At 37.9% G+C, this 20,737-nt stretch overlaps 1 protein-coding gene across 1 annotated transcript in view; it reads left to right on the forward strand.

Moving 5' to 3' along the window:
* strn4 (striatin, calmodulin binding protein 4) overlaps positions 1-20,737 on the forward strand; it is an 84,923-nt gene that overhangs the window by 52,005 nt on the left and 12,181 nt on the right. Inside the window, exons 9-14 of the mRNA XM_036557422.1 lie at positions 4,208-4,326; positions 4,555-4,730; positions 8,284-8,331; positions 8,456-8,577; positions 9,414-9,581; positions 9,920-10,060. Of these exons, the coding sequence (XP_036413315.1) occupies positions 4,208-4,326; positions 4,555-4,730; positions 8,284-8,331; positions 8,456-8,577; positions 9,414-9,581; positions 9,920-10,060 (774 nt within the window). The remainder of the gene's footprint in view (positions 1-4,207; positions 4,327-4,554; positions 4,731-8,283; positions 8,332-8,455; positions 8,578-9,413; positions 9,582-9,919; positions 10,061-20,737) is intronic.

Consider the following 20,737-nt stretch of genomic DNA (forward strand, 5'->3'; position numbering starts at 1 on the left):
GAAATGTTATTGTTTTTTGAAAATTATATGTCCATTTTGAATTTGATGCTAGGAACATTAAAAAAAAAGTTGGAACAGGGTCAGTAAAACACCAATGAAGTTGTGTAATGCTAAAAAAAACACCTGGTGGAACATCTCGGAGCTAATTGTTAATTGGCAACAGATCAGTATCATGATTAGGTATACAAAGAGCATCCCAGAGAGCTTACCCGAATGAATCATACATAAAGATGGGGAGCGGTTCACTGCTCTTAGAAAGACGTGAGCAAATAGTGCATCAATACAAGAATAACGTTACTTAATGCAAAATAGCAAGAAACATGGGGATTTAATCATCTACAGTACATAATATCATCAACAGATTTGTAGATTCAGGAGGAGTCTCTGTATATACAAGGTACAAGGCCAAAAACCAATATTACGATGGTCATGATCTTCATGCTCAGGCAGCATTGCATAAAAAAGAAAAAAAAGACAATTCTGCAGTGGATATCGCTGCATGGGCTCAGGAACACTTCCGAAAACCTTTGTCTGTGAACACAGTTCGTTGCTGCCCTAAGTTAAAAGTCTACCATGTCAAGAAGAAATCATATATAAGCAGGATCCAGAAACACTGCTGCCTTCTCTGGGGTTGAGCTTATTTAAGATGGACTGAGACGAAGTGGAAAAGTGAAATTTAACACCACCTGGATTGTTATATTACTGTTGTACAACTGTTGTATCACTGCAGGATGATTCTCTGTAGTAAAAGAGTCCAGGTATTTCACTGGCCTGTCAGACCAGTCACCCATTGAAAACATTCGGGGGATTATAAAGCAAAAAATATGACAGAGGAGATCCCCCCCCATTACTGAGCATTCTTGCTATATCAAGCAAGAATGGAAAACCATTTTATTTTCAAAACTACAGCAGTTGGTCACCTCAGTTCCTAAAAGCTTACAGAGTGTTGATAAAAGAAAAGGTAATGCAACGCAGTGATAAACATGCCCTTTTCCCAGCTTTTTTGAAATGTGTTGCTGGCATCATTTAAATTTTTTTTTGTTTGTTTTTCAAAAAACAATAACATTTCTCAGTTTCAACATCTGATATGTTGTCTTTGTATTATTTTCAATCAAATATATGGTTTAAATGATTTGCACATTATTGCATTTTGTTTTTATTTATATTGTGCACAGCAACTTATTTGGAAATGGGGTTGTATTTTTGTGTTGGAGAGCAAAAACTTAGGCAAAAAAAGAAAGGCCAAAAAAGGGACCTCATAGTCTTGCACAATTTCAGAAGCTAAAGTTACTGCATGTTTTAAAGTTGGCACTGGTGTATACTGTGAACAGACAGAAAAGTTTGAGTCCAATCAGGCTGCTGTTTTAAAAGTCATATTACAAAATTATATATAATCAAACTGTGCCTGCCCTCCACGGACAATTAAAAGTTTTACACAGTGGTATATTAAGCATTTAGAGCTCATCAGAAAGAGCACCATTAATTTTCAGAGAAAAAGGGCAGGAGCCAAGTCCTCTGTAGTCCCCCAACCCCAAGAGCAGTCTTTAAGCTGCTGCTCTGTTAATCAGTGTGCCCCAACTAAATAAAGCGGAAAAATCTCCAGCACATCCAGTGAAAGTTTCTCTATGGTTGAGGTATGACACATCACAAGTGGATATATTACTCTGCTTCAGTTCATTTGCTAATGTAAGAATAGCTATAAGGTCTCTGGCTGTTTCCATGTTCCAGATAAGACTTTTTCCAATTTCATATGCTGTGGCACTGCCCCAATGGACTGACTGACAGCTATAATTGCAAACAGAGGAAGCACTTTTACATCTGAATTTTGCCATCTTTCTAACAAGGTGTTCTCCTTGATTGTAAAGCTATGACCAAGCTAAGGCATAGACTCAAAAATGGTGAGTTTAATGGCAAGTTATTAAGTTCCTCCGTTACCCAGAATTCATAGCGAAATATTAAAAAAAAATCAGTTCAGTTATGGCTGCACTTCCTCTAAAGCACCACCCACTGACCCTAGCTACAGCCAGATTCTAGTATTGACATTTTAATTACACAGAGATTTAGATGCTTTGAGTAGCTTAAAGGCCTATATTAGCCAGTATAGTTCTTCATGCAGATAAAACACAAATGATGGGCAGTAAGAGTTTTTAGAATGACCTCCATTTATAATGAGTGTTTAGGAGGATTGTTTCTGTTCTGACCTTCTGACCTTGGTTGGCTAAGCAAAATATCACTTACAGACTCTTGCGTACTAGTTTATATTCCTAGTACTAAAAAGACCAGTTAAAGACTAATTTGCTTTTTACTTCTGGCATATGCAGCATTTCTAAAGGAACAACAAATAGGTCCTATTATTATCAGTATGGGGTTGAGACTATGGACTTAATATTAACTTTTACCACAAATGATGGAAAAAACAACTATAAAGGGCAATTCAAAACCATTATATGATAACTGTATAACCTGTAAATATAAGCAGCAAGTGTTTATCTGTGCTGAAATGTCATAAGTCATAAGCATGACAGCCCCAGTGTTCATGCTTCATGCATTGATAATGCAGTTTTCAGTGCTTAATTAGAAAGTGCAAATGCATATAAGTATGTTTTATATTTGTTTTATATATGTTGTATATTTAATTAGATTTTTATATTTTCATTTTCATTTTGACACCATTGTTACATACTCACTTGAAGAATAATCACACAGTTTGGGACATACATTTTAATTTAAATTACAAGCTACTCATAAAGCTTCTAAAACTTGAAATGAAATGTCAATACTAGGGTACTTATAAAGTGAATTTTCATTTTTACTCAAATTTGCAGACATGATTAGAAAATTTAAATTCAAACATAGAAATGTGTTACCATTTTCCTTATGTTTCCATTTTAAATTTGCTTCTGATGCGCTGCCATGTAACTGGTAGCTGTGTTGTTCAGTTTTCCATCTGTAGCGACTTGTCTCCATGAAATAAATATTTTTGTAAATTTGTATGTTAAGCAGAAATGTTATGTAAGTGTGATCTATGCAGGAAGATGTTTTCATGTCCACACAAATACTAATTCTAGTTGGGTTAGTTACCATTTGTTTTCAAGCATTGGTAATCACAATCAAGCTTTATTTAAGTAGGCAGTTTGTTGATAGTCTGTCAAAATTCAAATCCCCAGCAAAATTATTTCCTCATATACTTTGCATTCTTTGTCCAGCAAAACACTCACATAAATGAACTTAAATTGAAAACTTAGTGGTTTATAGCAACTTGCTACAATTGGTTTTAATCTATTTAAACAAACTTGCAACTGTAACACTTTGCATAATATCGCTTAGTTTTACAGGAATATGCTATTGAATGTTGGACAATATCCTTGTAAAATAATTCCACTGAACATCTTATCCAGAGGAGTCTCAGTGACTACCATTATGTGTATACTGTTTAACACCAGAAGATGAGTAATATCAGTAAGTTTGTTTCATGAATTCCAGGCCCTGAAAATGTTCTCCTCAGAGACTTTTGTTACTTTTTGGTATATCATCAGTAATTGAGTTGTAGTGCTTGGTTGTTCTAACTAAATTTTTTTTAGTTCTGCTTCTCAGTTAGCCAAATGGTATAGAGTTTGTTTTTAGTCAGTTACCCCACTAGTTGTGACTGTTTCATCACACAGAAGCCCCCCAGGCATTTTCGTCTTTTGTTATGGCATCACTGGGGTCCAAACTCATGACCATTTGATGTTAGAGTGAATGCTTAGACAGTGGTACCACTCAGGGCCCTTTAAGATTTTAAAGATTTCTCTGTCTTAGATGTCTGTGTCCAGAAATGTTTAATACACTAAAAAATTGTTTTTAACTTTGACAAGTAACAGATCACCATAAAAAGCCTGAACTTAAATTTGTTGGCCTATATAACATTTTTTTGGTTACCTGAACAAAGAACAAATACTTTTCATAGTGTAGTTTGTGGTGATGTATTGTGCAAAACTCAAAGTCAAGTATGTCTTGGCAGATTTGACTACATTATGAAAATTGCATACATTTAACATACAATAAAATATTGCCTTAAGATGAAAATACCCCATGCCTTATAATCTAAAACAATACTGCTAAAGGAAGGAAAAAGATGACATGGGCATAGTGGAGGCCTTTCTTAGTCCATTAAAGCATGCCTTTAACTGTTGTGTGTTCTTATGTAATTACTGTTTCTCCATTATAGGGGGCAATCTGAGTTTCTCTTCTGAAGTGTTCATACTGGATGCAGTTGGAGGAGGGGACATAAACCTTGGCGAGCTGGCTGACCTCACTGTTGCTAATGACAATGAACTTACTAGTGACGTAGGTGTACTAATCTTTTTGAGTAGTTTTTCTTCATGCTTGCTTTGGGAAGTTTATACGCCTTGGACAATGAACACGTGTTAATGTTTTTAAATATATTTTCAAATTATATTTTGCATGGATCTTACATATTTGTATATAATAGAAAATATCTCCACTGCACTCCATTTTTCTTGTGGTTCTCTCATCTTATCTCTCTCTTTCCCTCTGTACCTCTTTCTTTCATAGCTGCAGGACAGTCGAGAGGAGTTTAAGAAGACATGGAATCCACGCTTTACGTTGCGAAGCCACTTTGACGCTATCCGAGCACTGACATTTCACCCCAGTCAAGCTGTGCTGTTGACAGCTTCAGAGGATGGCACACTGAAACTTTGGAACCTGAACAAGGCCATGCACTCCAAAAAGTAAGCACTTGTCACTAGCTCCTTCTGCACTTGGGTGAACTAAAATATGGAATTTTGCCATTTGTGAATAATTGTGAATGTAGTTTGTTAGTCTAAAAAATGCAATACACTGCTTTATACCAATCAGGCATAACATCATGTCCTTGTTTCTACGCTCATTGTCCATTTTATCAGCTCCACTTACATTATAGGTGTACTTTGTAGTTCTACAATTACAGACTGTAGTGCTGAGAATGATCCACCACCCAATTAGTACCTGCTCTGTGAGGGTCCATGGGGGTCCTGACCACTGAAGAACAGGTTAAAAGGGGGCTAACAAAGTATGCTGAGAAACAGATGGACTATAGTCTGTAATTGTAGAACTACAAAGTGCACCTATTTAGTAAGTGGAGCTAATAAAATGGACAATAAGCGTAGAAACAAGGAGGTGGTCATAATGTTATGCCTGATTGGTGTATAGGCCTGCAATGAAGAAATGCTTTATAATTTTAGCTACTTTATTGGCAGGTGATTTAATATTTTGCAGCCGTTGCTTTCATAGGAACACAAGAATAAACAAGAGAATGCAAGACTAACATCTCAGTTTTTAACTTATCCTGGCTGTTGAGATAATCAAGGAGTACACTTCTCCAATTTCCTTAAATTTTATTCAGAATTAAAGGATTTTTAGGGAGTTTTGCATAAGTGGTTATACATATTTGTTTATCATTTTTTTGATTGGGTGCCAGAATTCTGTAGAGAATTCAGTGCCACAGAATCATCAGCAGAGTGAGTCAGGAGGCTGCTAGAAAACAGACGGGAAGTGATGTACTGTTGTTCATTTTATCTTTGTTATCAGGTTCCTTAGCAGTCATGGTACAATGAACCTTACAAAAGAAGGATTTTTTTTAACCTCTATAAGAATTATATTAGTCTTGATATGGCCTATCTTCTTGTTTTACCTATTGAAGTGGCTCCAAAGAACAACTAGAATTACTGCAAGGTTACCTGAAGGGTTCCACAGCCCTGTACGTGTTCTGTCTTCCATACTAACTCTGACAAAACTGACCAGCAGCCCACACACAAACTGCTCTTCAGTATATGGCCGAACTCTGATTTTCAGCCCTCCTTCTCCTCATCTCTAAATAAATACATCATATCTGACCACGAAAAACGTATGTAGGACGTATGGGTAATGTATTTCTTTACGAGGAATGAGACAATAGAATGAGACAATAAAAAAACAAAGTTGGAAAAGTTGGAAACAAAGTTAAAACCGGACTGACTAATGGCTTTAAATGGAGTACATACCATCATCTCACAATCTCGTAGCTCATGGTAAGTCCAAATCCCTATGGTACTTATGAGTGGTATTTTTTACCTCCGGAACCAGACTGTTTAGCTCTATTCAAACAGTGCTCTCTTACACGTTCTCAGCCTGCAGAGATCTTCCTCATTCGTCATGCATCACCCCAGTCTACAAACCCCTGTCTGTCAGGCTCTTGTCTGCAAATATCGATCTGTGTGCAAATTCTGGTTTGTTTAGATCCTTACAACACACTATTATATACATTACAGCATTAGTTGGCACACCTGTTTTCAGGTGACCCTTGTGACAAGGAATTTGAAAATAACAGGCACTGTGCCTTGAAGGGCCTGGAAACCTATAGTCTATTCTGGACTTAAGCAGTGTCTTTTGTAAATTTAAAATTCCACAGACTATGTCAGTTCCAATACTTGGAACTTGGAAATACAGAATAAAGAAAAAACATTAAAGTAAAACAAACAAACAAAAAAAAATCACATTAGCAACACCTGAAAACACAAATAGAAGCCAGGGCTACGAGCTAAACACAGGGGTGCAAGAAAGCAAAGAGACAGTTCAAAAGAGACAGTAACCAAAGCAATAACAAAAGCACATATCAAAAACTAGGATCACAGACTAGTCTGGGGCAGAAACAGAAAATGTTAGAGACAGACTGTGACCATGACAGTAGTGTGCAGAATTAAGGAAAGCTTATACGTAATTTTAGCCAACCATATCTGCTGAAGGTAGCCGAAGCTAGGTAGCTTTCAAGCACCCTTAGCTATGGTTATCTGACACTGTGTTATCTTCAAAGGTTTCACTTTCATTTATTTCTTTTGTTGCCATGTTTTTTTTTTTTGGAGGATTTGGAGGTTTTGTTCCTCACATCAGAAATATTTGGTGACTGTGTGCTCACTTCATTGTGCCATGTTTGTTTGACATTGTGAGGACTAAAATGGGGATTGATGAGCGCAAAGGAATCACGATACGCATTTAATTATTATTTTTATTATTTTTATTATTATTATTGACATGAAGGTTGCAAGGCAATACAAATTGTAATTTTCAATGATTCTGGTGCATGCTACTGGTGACAAGCCAGTACTTAGCACTGGGCTTGAAAAAACATTGTCTCCCCACAGAAGTGCATGGGTTCATAAAGATGGTAAATGCCAATGGCTTTAAATTTTTTATTTATTGATAATTTATTCATTGTAATATAACATTCCATGATATTCTTAAAGAAATTTAGAAGAAGTTAGAAAAAGTCCCCTGCCAAAAGTTAGAAAAAGTCCCCTATCAAAAAAAACAAAACAAACAAAAAAAAAAAAAACCCTGTTGCCCTGTTGTTTGTATTACTTCACCAGGCACTGCTACAATTTTGTTTTGACATTTAGAGGACCAGCAGAGAAAAAAAAAAAAACATAACAGCCAAATGAATATTGCCTTTTTTTTTACTTCTGTAGAGAAAATGTGGTATTGTGGACCAAAAATCATTAAACCATATTATGTCATTTTTGTAAATTGTGAATTTATCATCATATTTATTTATTAACATTTATGACATAATTTCCCCTAATGTTAACTCAAACAAGGACTTCAGAACTCTCACGGGCATCTGGTACATTTGCAATGATACCATTATTTCAAAACTTTTTTATTGCATTCACTTTGTTTCCAGGTTGTATAAACTACTGTACCTTTAACAACAAAAAATTCTAGAGTTTGTTCAGACAGGCTTGATACTAGAAAATCAGGCATTAATTTCTCTCTATCATCTCCATCATGTTTCATGTTTTCTGATGGACCTTATTCAGGTTACCTGAGTGATTACCTAATAATATTATTCCTATGCTAGACAATCACTTTTGCCAAATACAGAAATGTCTTAGACTATCACTGTAGTTTCTGCCAAAAGTACAAAAAAAGAGTTAGTCAAGTTACTGTGCACATGTTCCAGGTACTCGTTAATATCATAATTTAGAAAAACAAGGGTGTTGATGTCATGTTTTTTGTATAGAAATAATGTACACATTTGAATCAAATTTATTCTATGGACTATTTTGTCAGTGCATGTATTATCATACATGCACTGACAAAATAGTCCATAGAATAAATTTTTAATATTACAGCTGTTTGTTGAACCGATGAATAAATCATTTGGACTTCAAAGTCTGATATTGCGTAACAATTATAGTATAGTTACTGTATAGGAAGCGTTTGCTTTTGACCTTACATTTTTTTTTTTGTCTTTTGTTTTTCTATTAGAAATGCAGCACTGGACGTTGAGCCTGTTTACACTTTCCGAGCACACAGGTGAATGTTAGACTTAAGCTTTGGGTTGGGTAAGCATTAGGTTAAAAGAGACTGAATTATATTAAACTTTAGGTTGTCGTAAGTATAGTAATAGAATTATACGTTTTTATGTGTGTGCAAATAGTGGAGCAGTCCTCTCTCTATCCATGGGTGAGGAAGGGGAGACCTGCTATAGTGGGGGTCTGGATGGAAGCGTGCGTTGTTGGAAAATTCCAGATCTTAATGTGGATCCTTACGACAACTATGGTAAGTTTCTAAAATATTTACAGTCCTATAGTCCTGCTTGTCTGACACATGCTACCATTCATAAGTTTGAAATCACTGATGAAAAGTTCACAATCAGTGTTTTAAGTACTATAAAACTAATTTGTTTGTGGATACATAAAATGATCTATTATGCTAGTGTTTGCAACAAATAATTAATGGGAAACTAGAAAGCTATAAAACACATTAAGAAAATTTTAGAAGTGTTGGTGTATAGAAGTTTAGTGTCCAGAGCAATAAATGATTTTGAAGTTACTAGTAAGGATGTGAATAAAGTTATAATAAAATGAATATCCAGAATACCTCATGATTCAGATAATTATTCAGAAAATAACACTGTTATTTCCAAAATGTTTTAAATATTGAATAAAAAATCTAAAAATAAGTTTTGATGTTGTTATTGAATGGAAAATAGGAAAAAGGAATTACAAGACAAGTAATTCCAAACCTTTGAACAGTATTGTACAGATACACACTTCAAAGCCTCTTATTTCATTTCATTACACACTCCAGCTCTGCTATCCTGTAGTCATCTCACTGTAATCTGGGAGTCCAGTGAACTCAGGCCATACTGAAAACAGGACAGGATATGTGGCTGAATCGTACAAACTACTGTCTGTCTACTTAATCTTCATTTGGTTGTTTAGTATTGCTGTTACTGGAATGGAAGCCAAGTTACAGTTTCATTGTAAGAGTTGATGGTGCATTTGCAAAATAGATTTATTATGTACCAGTAGAAGGCACTTTTGATAAGGGCCTTCCTAGGCTGGATAGGTTGTGTTGAGTTGTATGTGTTTGTATTTCTCTGCATACTACAGACCCAGGTGTTCAGAGTAGTGTGCTGTTGGGTCATGAGGATTCAGTGTGGGATCTGGCATATTCTTCCACCCTGAAACGCCTGGGCTCCTGCTCAGCAGATGGCACTGTGCGCATTTGGGACCCCCAAAGTTCAACTCCTTGCATATCTGTTTTCAACAAAGAGAAAGGTGAGTCTGCATGTGGGTGGCCAATGACCTAATGACCAAGTCAGCCCCCTTACATGCAATGTGGAAACAGACCTTGAGGCATCACTTAAGAGTAACCTATGTTTCACTTGGTAGCACTCCGCAGGCAAAGGAGACATTGATGGTAATACTAGTAAGATTGAATGAAAAAGAGCCATCTGTGTGATTTTTAAAGTGAACTTCAAATAGAATTTTATATTTTTGGTCACATTAAAAAGGTTACTTGTAATTTTAGAGTGTATGTGTATAATTCCAGTTTCATAATAAACAGTACATTTATGCTGTTAAACTATCTAATCAAGAAACTTTCTCCATCTCAGAACATGGCACTCCCACCTCCATTGCATTTGGGAATGCTGACTTGTCCCAGGCAGTGGTGTCCTTTGATGGTGGTGAGACTGTCCTCTATGACCTCAACACTGAGCAAAGCATTTTGGTTCTGGAGACCCAGACTAAGGATGGTGAGCAGCTTTAACTGAATATTGAATAACTGAAAATTTGAAATGTCCAAAATACAATACATGTGTATAGAAGCACAAAAGGGACAGCCTTTCATTTTGTGCATAAATCTAACAAAATGTTTTAATGAATAGTTCCTGATATCATGAATAATGTGTAATGTATAAAGTCTGTATAATGTAGTATAATAAATTAACCTTAAAGTTACAGAAAATCTAAATGGCTGTTTTGGCTCCCACTGTCAGTAGCAGTGGGAACTTTACTAGCAGCACAGTGCAAAAAATGAGTTTATTTGTCATTGTGTTATGGTCGATCAAAATACCGATACTCTCCAGGTCATTTCTAAATGTCCTCTTCATTTTCTCCTCCAATCACTGCTTAGCAACTGTTCTATATTCCGCCATTACCTCAGTCAAGCTTTTAAGATTTTAAGCAGTGAGCTAGTGTTCCTGTGAATGTACTTTGAATTTGAAGCTCCACATATTCAAAAGATGTCTGAACAAAGTCTGCTGTAGTGTGCTTTGGCTAGGATGCTTGATGGTATAGGCTTTGAAGTTTGATATTTCCGTCTTTATGTACATTTCTGCTATCTGATTTTATTTTAATTTATGTTGTTTTTATTGGGGTAAATGTTTTGACACATGCTTTATAGAGACGTGCTGCTTTGGTTGTTGTTAACTCGCGCTCTTATAAATGTATATGGAATCTTGCTATTGTTTTGTCTCAATCAGCAAAAACACTGCAATTATATGACTGACACCGTGGTTAGTGTGCTTTCATTGTAGTGCTGCATAGGCAGGCCTGGATCTGAGCAGCAGTATAAGCTGTAAATGTTCTTTACTGTGATGTTTTGACATGTTGCTTGCCCAGCCTGTGTGACAGTGGCATGTGACAGTAAGAGAAGTGCCCCCTAGTGTTATGTGACAGTCATTACAGTGGCTTGGCCTATGTGACGGTCACATTTTTGTTTTCATCCTGTGCCTCACTGGGTTCAGCCTCAGATAGTAAGCTCTGCTAGCTAACTTCTCTGAAGAACATTAGGCTGCTTCCAAACTCAGTTAATTTTCCAAAATACACACCAATTTTGCAGGGAAGCAAGTGCTCTGTTAGTCTCATATTTGCCACCATGAAAATGTGCACCAAATCATAACAATAGTAATAAATCATACTTGATGTCTTCTTATTTATGTTTTGTTTGTCAATTTAAATGTAACCAGTCAGGTTGCTGTTGCTTGGCTAAAAATATGCTCCGCAATCCATGTGCCAAAATCAAACCCATATCTTCGCTGTTGTTTTATTACTCATCTTAGGTTATTAACAGAAGCTTGAGCAGTAGGAATGATATGAGCATTTGTAATCAGTAAACTGTAAAAGCAGACAGATTGTGCTGATAGTACAGCTCTGATGTGCAGTGGAACAACGCAATCTGGTGTTGATTTCCCTCATGAAGTAGTTCTTTAGGGCGGACCTGAATACGGGTGGAGTGTCTAAATTAGAGATGAAACCGGTTTCACGGTAAACCGCGGTAAAATTAATGACGGTTAGTAGCACCGTTTGAACTTTAAAGTATCGTTAAAACCGCGGTCGATTACCGCGGTGTGAAAACTCGGAGATTCGGAGATATTTCAGCCTTCTAAGAAGACCAAGTCTGACATTTGGTCATATTTTGGGTTTTATAAGGATGCAAAGGGAAAGTTAATTGAAGATGACCACCCTGTCTGCAGAACAGGCCGAAAGAAAATAGCGGCGAAAGGGGGCAACACATCAAACTTTACGAGTCATTTCGCGACCACCACCCGCTACTTTTTAGAGAATGCAAGGTTAACTTTAACGTAGAAGTCTGTGGGGACTTCGAAATAGAAGAAATGTCATGGTCTGTGTGGTTTAACCTATGCTTATGGTTCGTTAATCATATAAAATGAAGCTTTTAGCGTCAAAAAAAAAGAAAAACAATTGGTGAATCAACTGTGAAATTGAAATCGAAACTAAAGCTTTTAACACATTTCTGTGGAGCAGAGTCTCCAAAATGAGCTCTGAGTTAACAGTCACACGAGCTCTGGAACGAGACGCTGCAGAGGTTCAATCTGCACAGCTCCCCTTTCTTGTCTCGCTTGCAGTGTTTACTGTCTGAGAATAACACCGTCTCAAATCACTCAGTGTCCCCTACATAGTGCTCTACTGTTCAAACAAACACGATCATCATTAACAAGCAGTTGAGTTTTAAATAGGGAATTTGTAGCCAGTTGTTAATGTTGATTATAGATGACTTAGTCGAACGTTTCTTGCACTCTTTGGGTGAAGGATTTGCTATTTCATGGTCCACGAAGTGCACTACATAGGGAAGATAGTGTGCTTTGAGACGGGACCTCACGCGAGTAACGCTGTGTGCTGCTTTTAGGAAAAGCAAAGTTTCAGAGATTAAACTTCAGGAGTGTTTCTGCTGCAGCTCAGATGCATGTTAATTTTAAGTTATGTTTTAGTTTTAAAATGCTTTTAGAGAAGCAGCTCCACAGGTGAAGACACACTGTGTGAGTTCTACACTGTCTGCAGCTCACAGCGCGGTCACGCAATTCCTCTGTGATTTTGGCTGTTTTTCCTGGTGCACTGTGTTGATTAGGGGTTCAGCGCCACAACGGCACAATAATGCTGCAGTTGCAGTTCGGACAGAAATCCCCCGAGTGCAGCACTTCTTAGAAGTAGTAATTTTCCATTAAGACCCACCTCAGAATTGGTCGAGATTTAATTCTCTATGCAGGGAAATCCCTAGTTATTGTAATTAATAATAATAATAATAATAATAATAATAATAAGAATAACAGTAGTAGTAGTAGTAATAATAATAATAATAATAATAAGAAGAAGAAGAAGAATAACAGTAGTAGTAGTAGTAATAATAATAATAATAATAATAATAATAACTGTAATAATAATACATTTGCTATTCTTTTGTTTACAGAGTATTACAAGTATTGTAAGTAATACAAAAGTAATACTAAAAATGTATTGACCTTATTTTTTAATGTTTATGCAAACAAAAAGTGCATATTGCTGCCAATTCTGTTTGTGTTAATATAAAAGTTGGTGAAACGAGTTTCAGTTTGTGTATCAGTATTTATTTTTTTATTTATTTTACTTTTCAAAACATTTGAACAATATCGCGATAATACCGATAATCGTGATAATTTTGGTCATGATAATCGTGATATGAAATTTTAATATCGTTTCATCTCTAGTCTAAATCTAAAGAAGTTCAGTAGTTCCACTTCAGCCACTGTAGATCTGAAAACGATCCTAGTTTAGCAATGTAGCAGTAATATATATTTAAACATTTAGTAAATTCACACACTATCGCAATAACATTTTTATCAGATGAGTCTTGTTGAATATGGGAGGCAAATCCGGCCAAAAAAGAAATTAAAATTAAAACAATAAAATGTAGATGCAAACCTCTTTTTGACATTTCTTTTTCCAAACATCTGCGCAAATATCCTGCCAAAATTGAAAATGAAATGAAAAACCTGCATTTGCAATTTCATTTTTCACATAAGCATGAGTCATTTGTGACAAAAATAAAAATAAATTTAAAACTGCTGTTTGTCATTTCATTTTAGTCCTTATTCTGGTAATTCATGGTCATATCTAAAAGAGAAAAGCTAAAAGGCTTTACCTTTTCTTCATGAAATGCATAATACGTGTCAAAACTAAAGTCAAAATGCAATGTTTACATTCTTATACAGCAATAGGCTGCATATCTGACAAAATTAAAATGCAAAATGGATAAATCAACAGCAGAGTGACAGTTTGTGATTCAGTGTTCGGTGTGGATGCGCTTTAAGTGTCAGAATAAACAGGCAAATGCAAACAAACATCGGCACCATCTGCTGGTAATTTACTTTTCATTTGCCACTTTGCTTTTTTGTTTTCAAATTGACCAACATGCAAATATATGTTAATTAGCACTAGGCGGGCCAGCGGGGTACATTTTAGGACATCCTCAGACCTCAGCGTCAGAACGGCATCATTCCTCAAGCTAAACAACTTCTGAGTCTCGAGAAAAGCGATCGTCATGTCTCAGATCTGGTGAAACTGAACATCAGACCAAACACCGTCAGACCAAATGGTCAATTTGAAAACGAAAAAGTAAAGTGGGAAATGAAAAATAAATCTCCAGCAGGTGGTGCCGATGTTAGTTTGCATTTGCCTTTTTATTCTGACACTTGAAACTGAATCGCAAACTGTCACTTTGCTGTTGATTTATCCATTTGGCAGAAGAAAAGAAAGAAGAAAAGCCAAAGCCAATCCAAAATGAAGCTTGGATTTTCTTTTCTCTATTAGCTTTTCCATTTTAGATATGGCCTTGAAATACCAGAATAATGACTAAAATGAAATGTGAAATAGCTGCTTCAAATTTATTTTTATTTTTTTCCACAAATGGCTCGTGCTCGTGTGAAAAATGAAATTGCAAATGTAGGTATTTTTTCATTTTCAATTTTGGCAGGATATTTGCGCAGATATTTGGAAAAAGAAATGTCAAAAAGAGGTTTGCATTTACATTTTATTGTTTTAATTTTAATTTCTTTTTTGGCCGATTTGCCTCCCATAGGTTGAACACCAACTCACGAAGGCTTTACTGTTTGGGAAATGTCCTGCCCCCAGCTGAAATGGAGATTCTGATCTGGTTCTGCCAAGGAGTTTCACTTTCTCTCTCTTCGTGTCTATTCGTCAGCGCTCCACATAATTTAATTTCTTTGTCAGTAAGTGATCTGAACTCAATCAGAAAATGGTGGGTCTTCACCCAAGTAATTTGAAAAGTGGTGGGTCAAATGCCCGTGGTTCTGGTGGCCCTGCACGAGACAGTGAGAGAAGAGCCCCCTAGCATTATGTCAGTCTTACATGACAGTGGCACATAAGTGTGTTTAAAGCCACTGAGTGTTATGTGACAGTCATTACAGTGGCTCTGCCTTCATGACAGTGGCAGATGACAGAAAGATAAGAGCCCCCTAGTGTTATGTGACCAGGGGTGGCACCACACCTCCAAAAGTGGTGGGGTAAAACATATTGTTTAAAAAAAAAAAGTGGCTGGCTAAGTGATGAATTGCAGTTAGGTTACTGAGCAAAATTGCCTTGCATGTCATGCTAATGACATGCCTTTATTAACCTGTTCAGAGGTGGGAAGTAACTAGTTACATTTACTCAAGTACATGTACTTAAGTATATATAAATGGATTTTTACTCTCTTGAGTATTTTCAAGTCATATTACTTTTACTTCTACTAAAGTGAGTAAAGGAATCTTTTACTCCATTAAATTTTAGCCATTTGTATTTAGGTAGTAATTTTTGTGTTACATCAATATGTGATATTGTGATATTTCAGTATGTTTTGATGGTGCCATTATTTGTGCTGCTTTGTAATTGGTTACATCTCTGACTTTGGAGCTTTGTATTTTAGACCAAAAAAAAAATACCAAAAAGTGATCAACAGAACTGCATAGTCTTTAGTTCCTATGCTGATAAATGCTGCATGTTGATGATTTTGATGCTTCTGTAGGTGCAGTATTTGTTAACATCTCTGAAGAACATCAGGCTGTTTTCATGCCCAGTTCATTTTCTAAAGTCCCACCACAGTTTGTTTTTTGTGATATTGTATCTCTTTCATTTGGCTCGGTGGGTGGACTCTAAGGGTTAAAGTGGACTAAATTACAAATGTGGGTGTTTGTTTATTGATCAGAATTTTGCGGGGATGTAAGTGCTGTTACTCTCACATTCATTATGAAAACAGAAAAACAGAAAATAGAGATGCTTATCGTCCATGTGGATACCAATTTAAATTTAAACAATCAGGTTGCTGATGCTGGTGCAAAAAATTAGCCCCACGATCCGTGCGCCAAAATCGAACGCATATCATTATTTTATTGCTTGTCTCTTGTTATTTACAGTAGCTCGCAGTGCAGGAACGATATTCTTGTTTGTAAGGAGTGACATATTAAAGTAGAGCTGGGCGATATGGCCAAAAACGTTATCACGATAAACAAAATTCATATCGTTTGATATCGATACATATCGCGATAAATGTCAAATCATTATTTCTTTCACGTTTGAAGACTGATTTTGCTCCTGGGTGGTTAATTGTGGTTTTAAACTATCACTTATGGTCGGATCATGACAAACACTCACCAAACAGTGGAACATTTCACAAATCTGTCTTGGGAGAGTGGGAGAAAGTTTCTGAGCTGTTTTTATCAGCTGGAAAAGCACAGCTGCAATTTTTGTAATAGTCATAATTTAAGAAAGAAAATTATTATAAATTAATTAAGAAAATTATTATTATTTTTAGCTGTCTGGTGACGAGTGCTGGGCTATCCCGTTACAAATGCTAAACAAGTGGCCAACAACAGTGCCAAACTCTTTAGTTTCTCAACATCGTTAACTCGGTTCGGCAGGTCACTGCTGTCACTTCTACCACATCCATGTCAGAGCATATCACAGTATTCAGACACCAGCTAGTGACGACTGGATTTCTCTATGCTATCGTAGTAGTTTAAGGGGTGAACCGCAAAATATCTGACGTTCGCTGTGTAAAAGCATTATCTGCAGTGTGAATCTCTTGCACCAGACAAACAGAGTCCTCCTTTTAGGTATGCTTAAACTGAAAGCGGTGATTTTGTGTCTTGTTTGATCTACTGTATCATCAGTTCACCGTGTTGTGCCGGAGCGCTGCTTCAATTAGCCTGCAGCCAAAAACAGCTAGCCTGGAAAGATAGCGCTCTCCCGCTCTCCAATGCCTCACAGCTTCCTCAGTTTACTTCCGTTTAAATCAGGGCTATAACTAACATTAACCCACTTTTTTCTTTCACTTTCGTTGCTCGAGAATGCACTAATACTAAAATATGACGGTTTGGCGCTGTAACATGGCACTGCAGACGTGATTTAACACCGCTAAAGTTGTTAGGATGCATGGAAAGAGGTGAGTTCACCGTAGGACAGTACCGTTACATTACTTATCTCGTCACTTGGTCACAGGAGAACAGATCGCCGGTCGCTCCACTCAAACAGGGAATGTATAACTCCACGTTTCAGATGTTGCTAAAGTATAGTTGGTGACCCTTTTTTTACTCGTGGCCTCCTCCCTCTCTAATCAAGTTGAAAAACTCGGAAGTGCGCCCTCTCCTGGCGACAGCAGATTAGTGTCGCTTTCCTTGCTGTAGAAAATGCCACCAGGGCTTTCGCTAAAACGTGGAAGTGTGAGAACAGTGTATTATATCAAAAATTTATCGAACCTGTCTTATCGCTCTATCGAGGAAAAGTTATAGCATGATACTTATCGTTATCGTTTTATCGCCCAGCCCTATATTAAAGCAGCAGATAGTACAGAGAAAATGTACACTGGAAAAAAAAACATGCTCTAGTGTTGAATTTCCTTGTGAGCACAGTTCAGTCGTTTGGTGCTGCCTGATTTAGGGTGGAGTCGCACGAAACCAACTAAAGAAAAAGTTCGGCAGTCCGCACCATCCGAGGCAGGTCTGAAAGCACCTCAGCTGTAATGGAGATTGTGGTTGGCTCTGTCGCTGAATTCTACTCTGTTCCTGCTGGTTTAGAGAAAGCGGAGGTTTTTATGTGTGCATCCTGAACCCAAAAAGTTAGTGGGGCATTGTCACAGTGGTTCCGGCGGCACTGTGTGTGACAGTCAATACAGTGGCTTGGACTACAAAGCAGTGGCACATAACAGTGAGGAAAGAGGCACCCAGCGTTACGTGACAGTCCTATATGACAGCCTATATGGGCCTATGTGACAGTGGCACCTGACGGTAAGATAAGAGCCCTAGTGTTATGTGACAGTCCTACATGACAGAGCCTACATATGCTTACATGAGAGTGGCACATGACAGTGTGAGCAGAGCCCCATAGTGTTACGTGACAGACATTACAGTAGCTTGGCCTACTTGACAGTGGCACGTGACAGTGTCATAAAAGCCCCCAGTATTATGTGACAGCTCTATATGACAGAGCCTGTATGACCTACATGACAGTGGCATGTGACAGTGAGATAAGGCCCCCCCCAGCATTATGTTATTAAATTACAGTGGCTCGGACTACATGACAGTGGCAGCTGGCAGTGTGGTAAAAGCCCCCTAGCGTTACGTGACAGTCCTACATGACAGAGTCTACATGTGCCTACATGACAGTGGCATGTGACAGTGCGATAACAGCCCCCTAGTGTTATGTGAATGTCATTACATTGGCCCAGCCGGCCCCCAGTAGAGGTCTGCAGTACCGTGGATTCCCGCAGGAACTGAAACAATATGTCGTGGCGTGGGACTAGTTTTCGGTGCTGTTTGTGGGAGCAGGCGGGAAATAAAACTCCTTCAGGAGTGAGTGGAAGCATGCATGAAGAGAAATCCTGCAAATTACTGAGTAGCCTAAATAAAGTAGAATGATCACTAAATCATATATGTAAACAATATAACAGTAAAACGGTTAAAACGAATGAAGTCATACTTGAGCAACTGAACATGTGAACGGCACGCAAATTCTCATAGGTCTGATTTATATACTGCGTCTGTGTGGCGTGAGCAACGCGGAAAGGTGTTAGAGAGAAGGCGGAGCCTTCAGTCCGACTTCACAGCTGCCCAGCAAAACACCAAAAAGTAACTGCTCTGTGGTTTAATTCCTGCTTTGTGTTTACTGGGAGTAAGTGGCATTTGGTAAAGTTACTTCACAGTGAGCCTGATGACCATGACTGCCATATCATTTTAGCAGAGAATAATGTATTTGTGATTAGACTGTGTCAGATATTGGATGTGCGTGGGACTGCGCGGGCAGGAGTGGGACAAATCGTTTCGATTGTGGGCAGGAGAAATTATTGCGATTTTCTGTGGGAGTGGGATGAAATCTTGCGGGAGCGCGACTGAAAAAATCAGTCCCATACAGACCTCTGCCCCCAAGCATTAGAGGTAGAGCCCCCTGGTGTTACGTCAGTGTCATTACTATAGACTGACACTGGCACGTGACAGTGAGGTAAGCTCCCCAGTGCTATGTGACAGTCGTTACAGTGGCTTGGCCTACATGACAGCAGCACCTGGCAGTGTGTTAAAAGCCCTCTAGCATTATGTGACAGTCATACATGACTGAGCCTACATGGCCTACATCATGTGTGTTATGTGACAGTCATTATAGTGGCTTGGCCTACTTGACAGTGATATGTGACAGAGAGATAGAGGCCCCTTAGTGTTATGACAGTCATTACAGTGACTTGGCCTACATGACAGCAGCACGTGACACTGAGATAAGAGCCCCCTAGCATTATGTGATTGTCATTACAATGGCTCGGCCTACATGACAGTGGCAGCTGGCAGTGTGATAAAAGCCCCCAAGCACTGACAGTCTAGTTGACAGAGTCTACATATGCCTACATGACAGTGACATGTGACAGTGCACTAAGAGCTCCCTGGTGTTATGTGGTTGTCATTACTGTATCATGACACTGGCATGTGACAGTGAGAGAAGCCACCCCCACAGCGTTACGTGACAGCAGCACATGACAGTGTTATGCGAATGTCATAACAGTGGCATGGCAATGGCAGGTGACAGTGTGATAAGCACCCCCTAGCATTATGTGACGGTCCTACATGACAGAGCCTACATGTGACAGTGAAATGAGTGCCAGTGTTATGTGACAGTCATCACAGTGGCTTAGCCTACATGAGCGTGCAGGGGTGTAAAGAGTACTGAAAATCCCTTCTCAAGTACAAGTACTGTTACTGTAGTGATAATTTACTCAAGCACGAGTAAAAGTATTAGTAAATAAAATTACTTAAGTAGGAGTAAATAAGTAGTTAATTGAAAAACTACTTAGGTACTAAGTTACTTTTTCGTATTCCGCTGTCACAACCTGAACATATTTTTGAGCTGACTCAGCTACATCATTGGAAATAATCTGTACAGAAAAACACTGAAGCAAAAGTTCTGAGAGCTGAGACTAATCACAGTATGCTCTGCTAGTGCACATTTACACACCTTTCTGTGAACTGTGTAAGGAACAACGTTTGCAATAAAGTGCATGCATTTCATGATTAGATGGTTATATTAGATGTCCTTGTTTATTTGCTTCCAATAAAGTATTTTAGAATTCCCGAAAGACTGTGCAGGGGATGTTACTGTTTAATTAACTTCATTTAAGAGACTGAATCGAGGGAGAGAGGGAGAGGGAGAGGGAGGTGGGGAGGGATCAGATCAGGCCAGTCAACGACAGCGCGACAGAAACACTGTCTAGAGTTTAAGAAGAGCCTGTATTAGACTAGATTTCTTGTCTCACGACTGGTTATTTCCACAACAGCAGCTAAACTAGGCTGTATTTAAATGGTATGCTGTAAGCTGTGTGCGACACCTGTTAACTAAAGTAAAAGCTGACAGACACTTGTAATGAAATATACGCAGCAGATTTCAAGTTTAATAAACAGAAGCTTTATAAAAGAAAGAAGCAATCCGTAAACACAGTACCTGTTTAGCTCGGATCAGCTAGCTTGGCTAATGGTGCCTCAGGCTGGAGTCGAGCTGTGAAAGCGGATCTCAGCATTTTTTATGTTTGGCCACTGATAATAATGCCGTTTTCTTTAGATCATGTGAAAATGAATACAGATGATCGTTTGGATGCGGTCTGTTCCTCGTGTGTGCTGGTTCAG

Source organism: Colossoma macropomum, unplaced genomic scaffold (assembly GCF_904425465.1).
Source record: "Colossoma macropomum unplaced genomic scaffold, Colossoma_macropomum, whole genome shotgun sequence".
Taxonomy (NCBI): domain Eukaryota; kingdom Metazoa; phylum Chordata; class Actinopteri; order Characiformes; family Serrasalmidae; genus Colossoma; species Colossoma macropomum.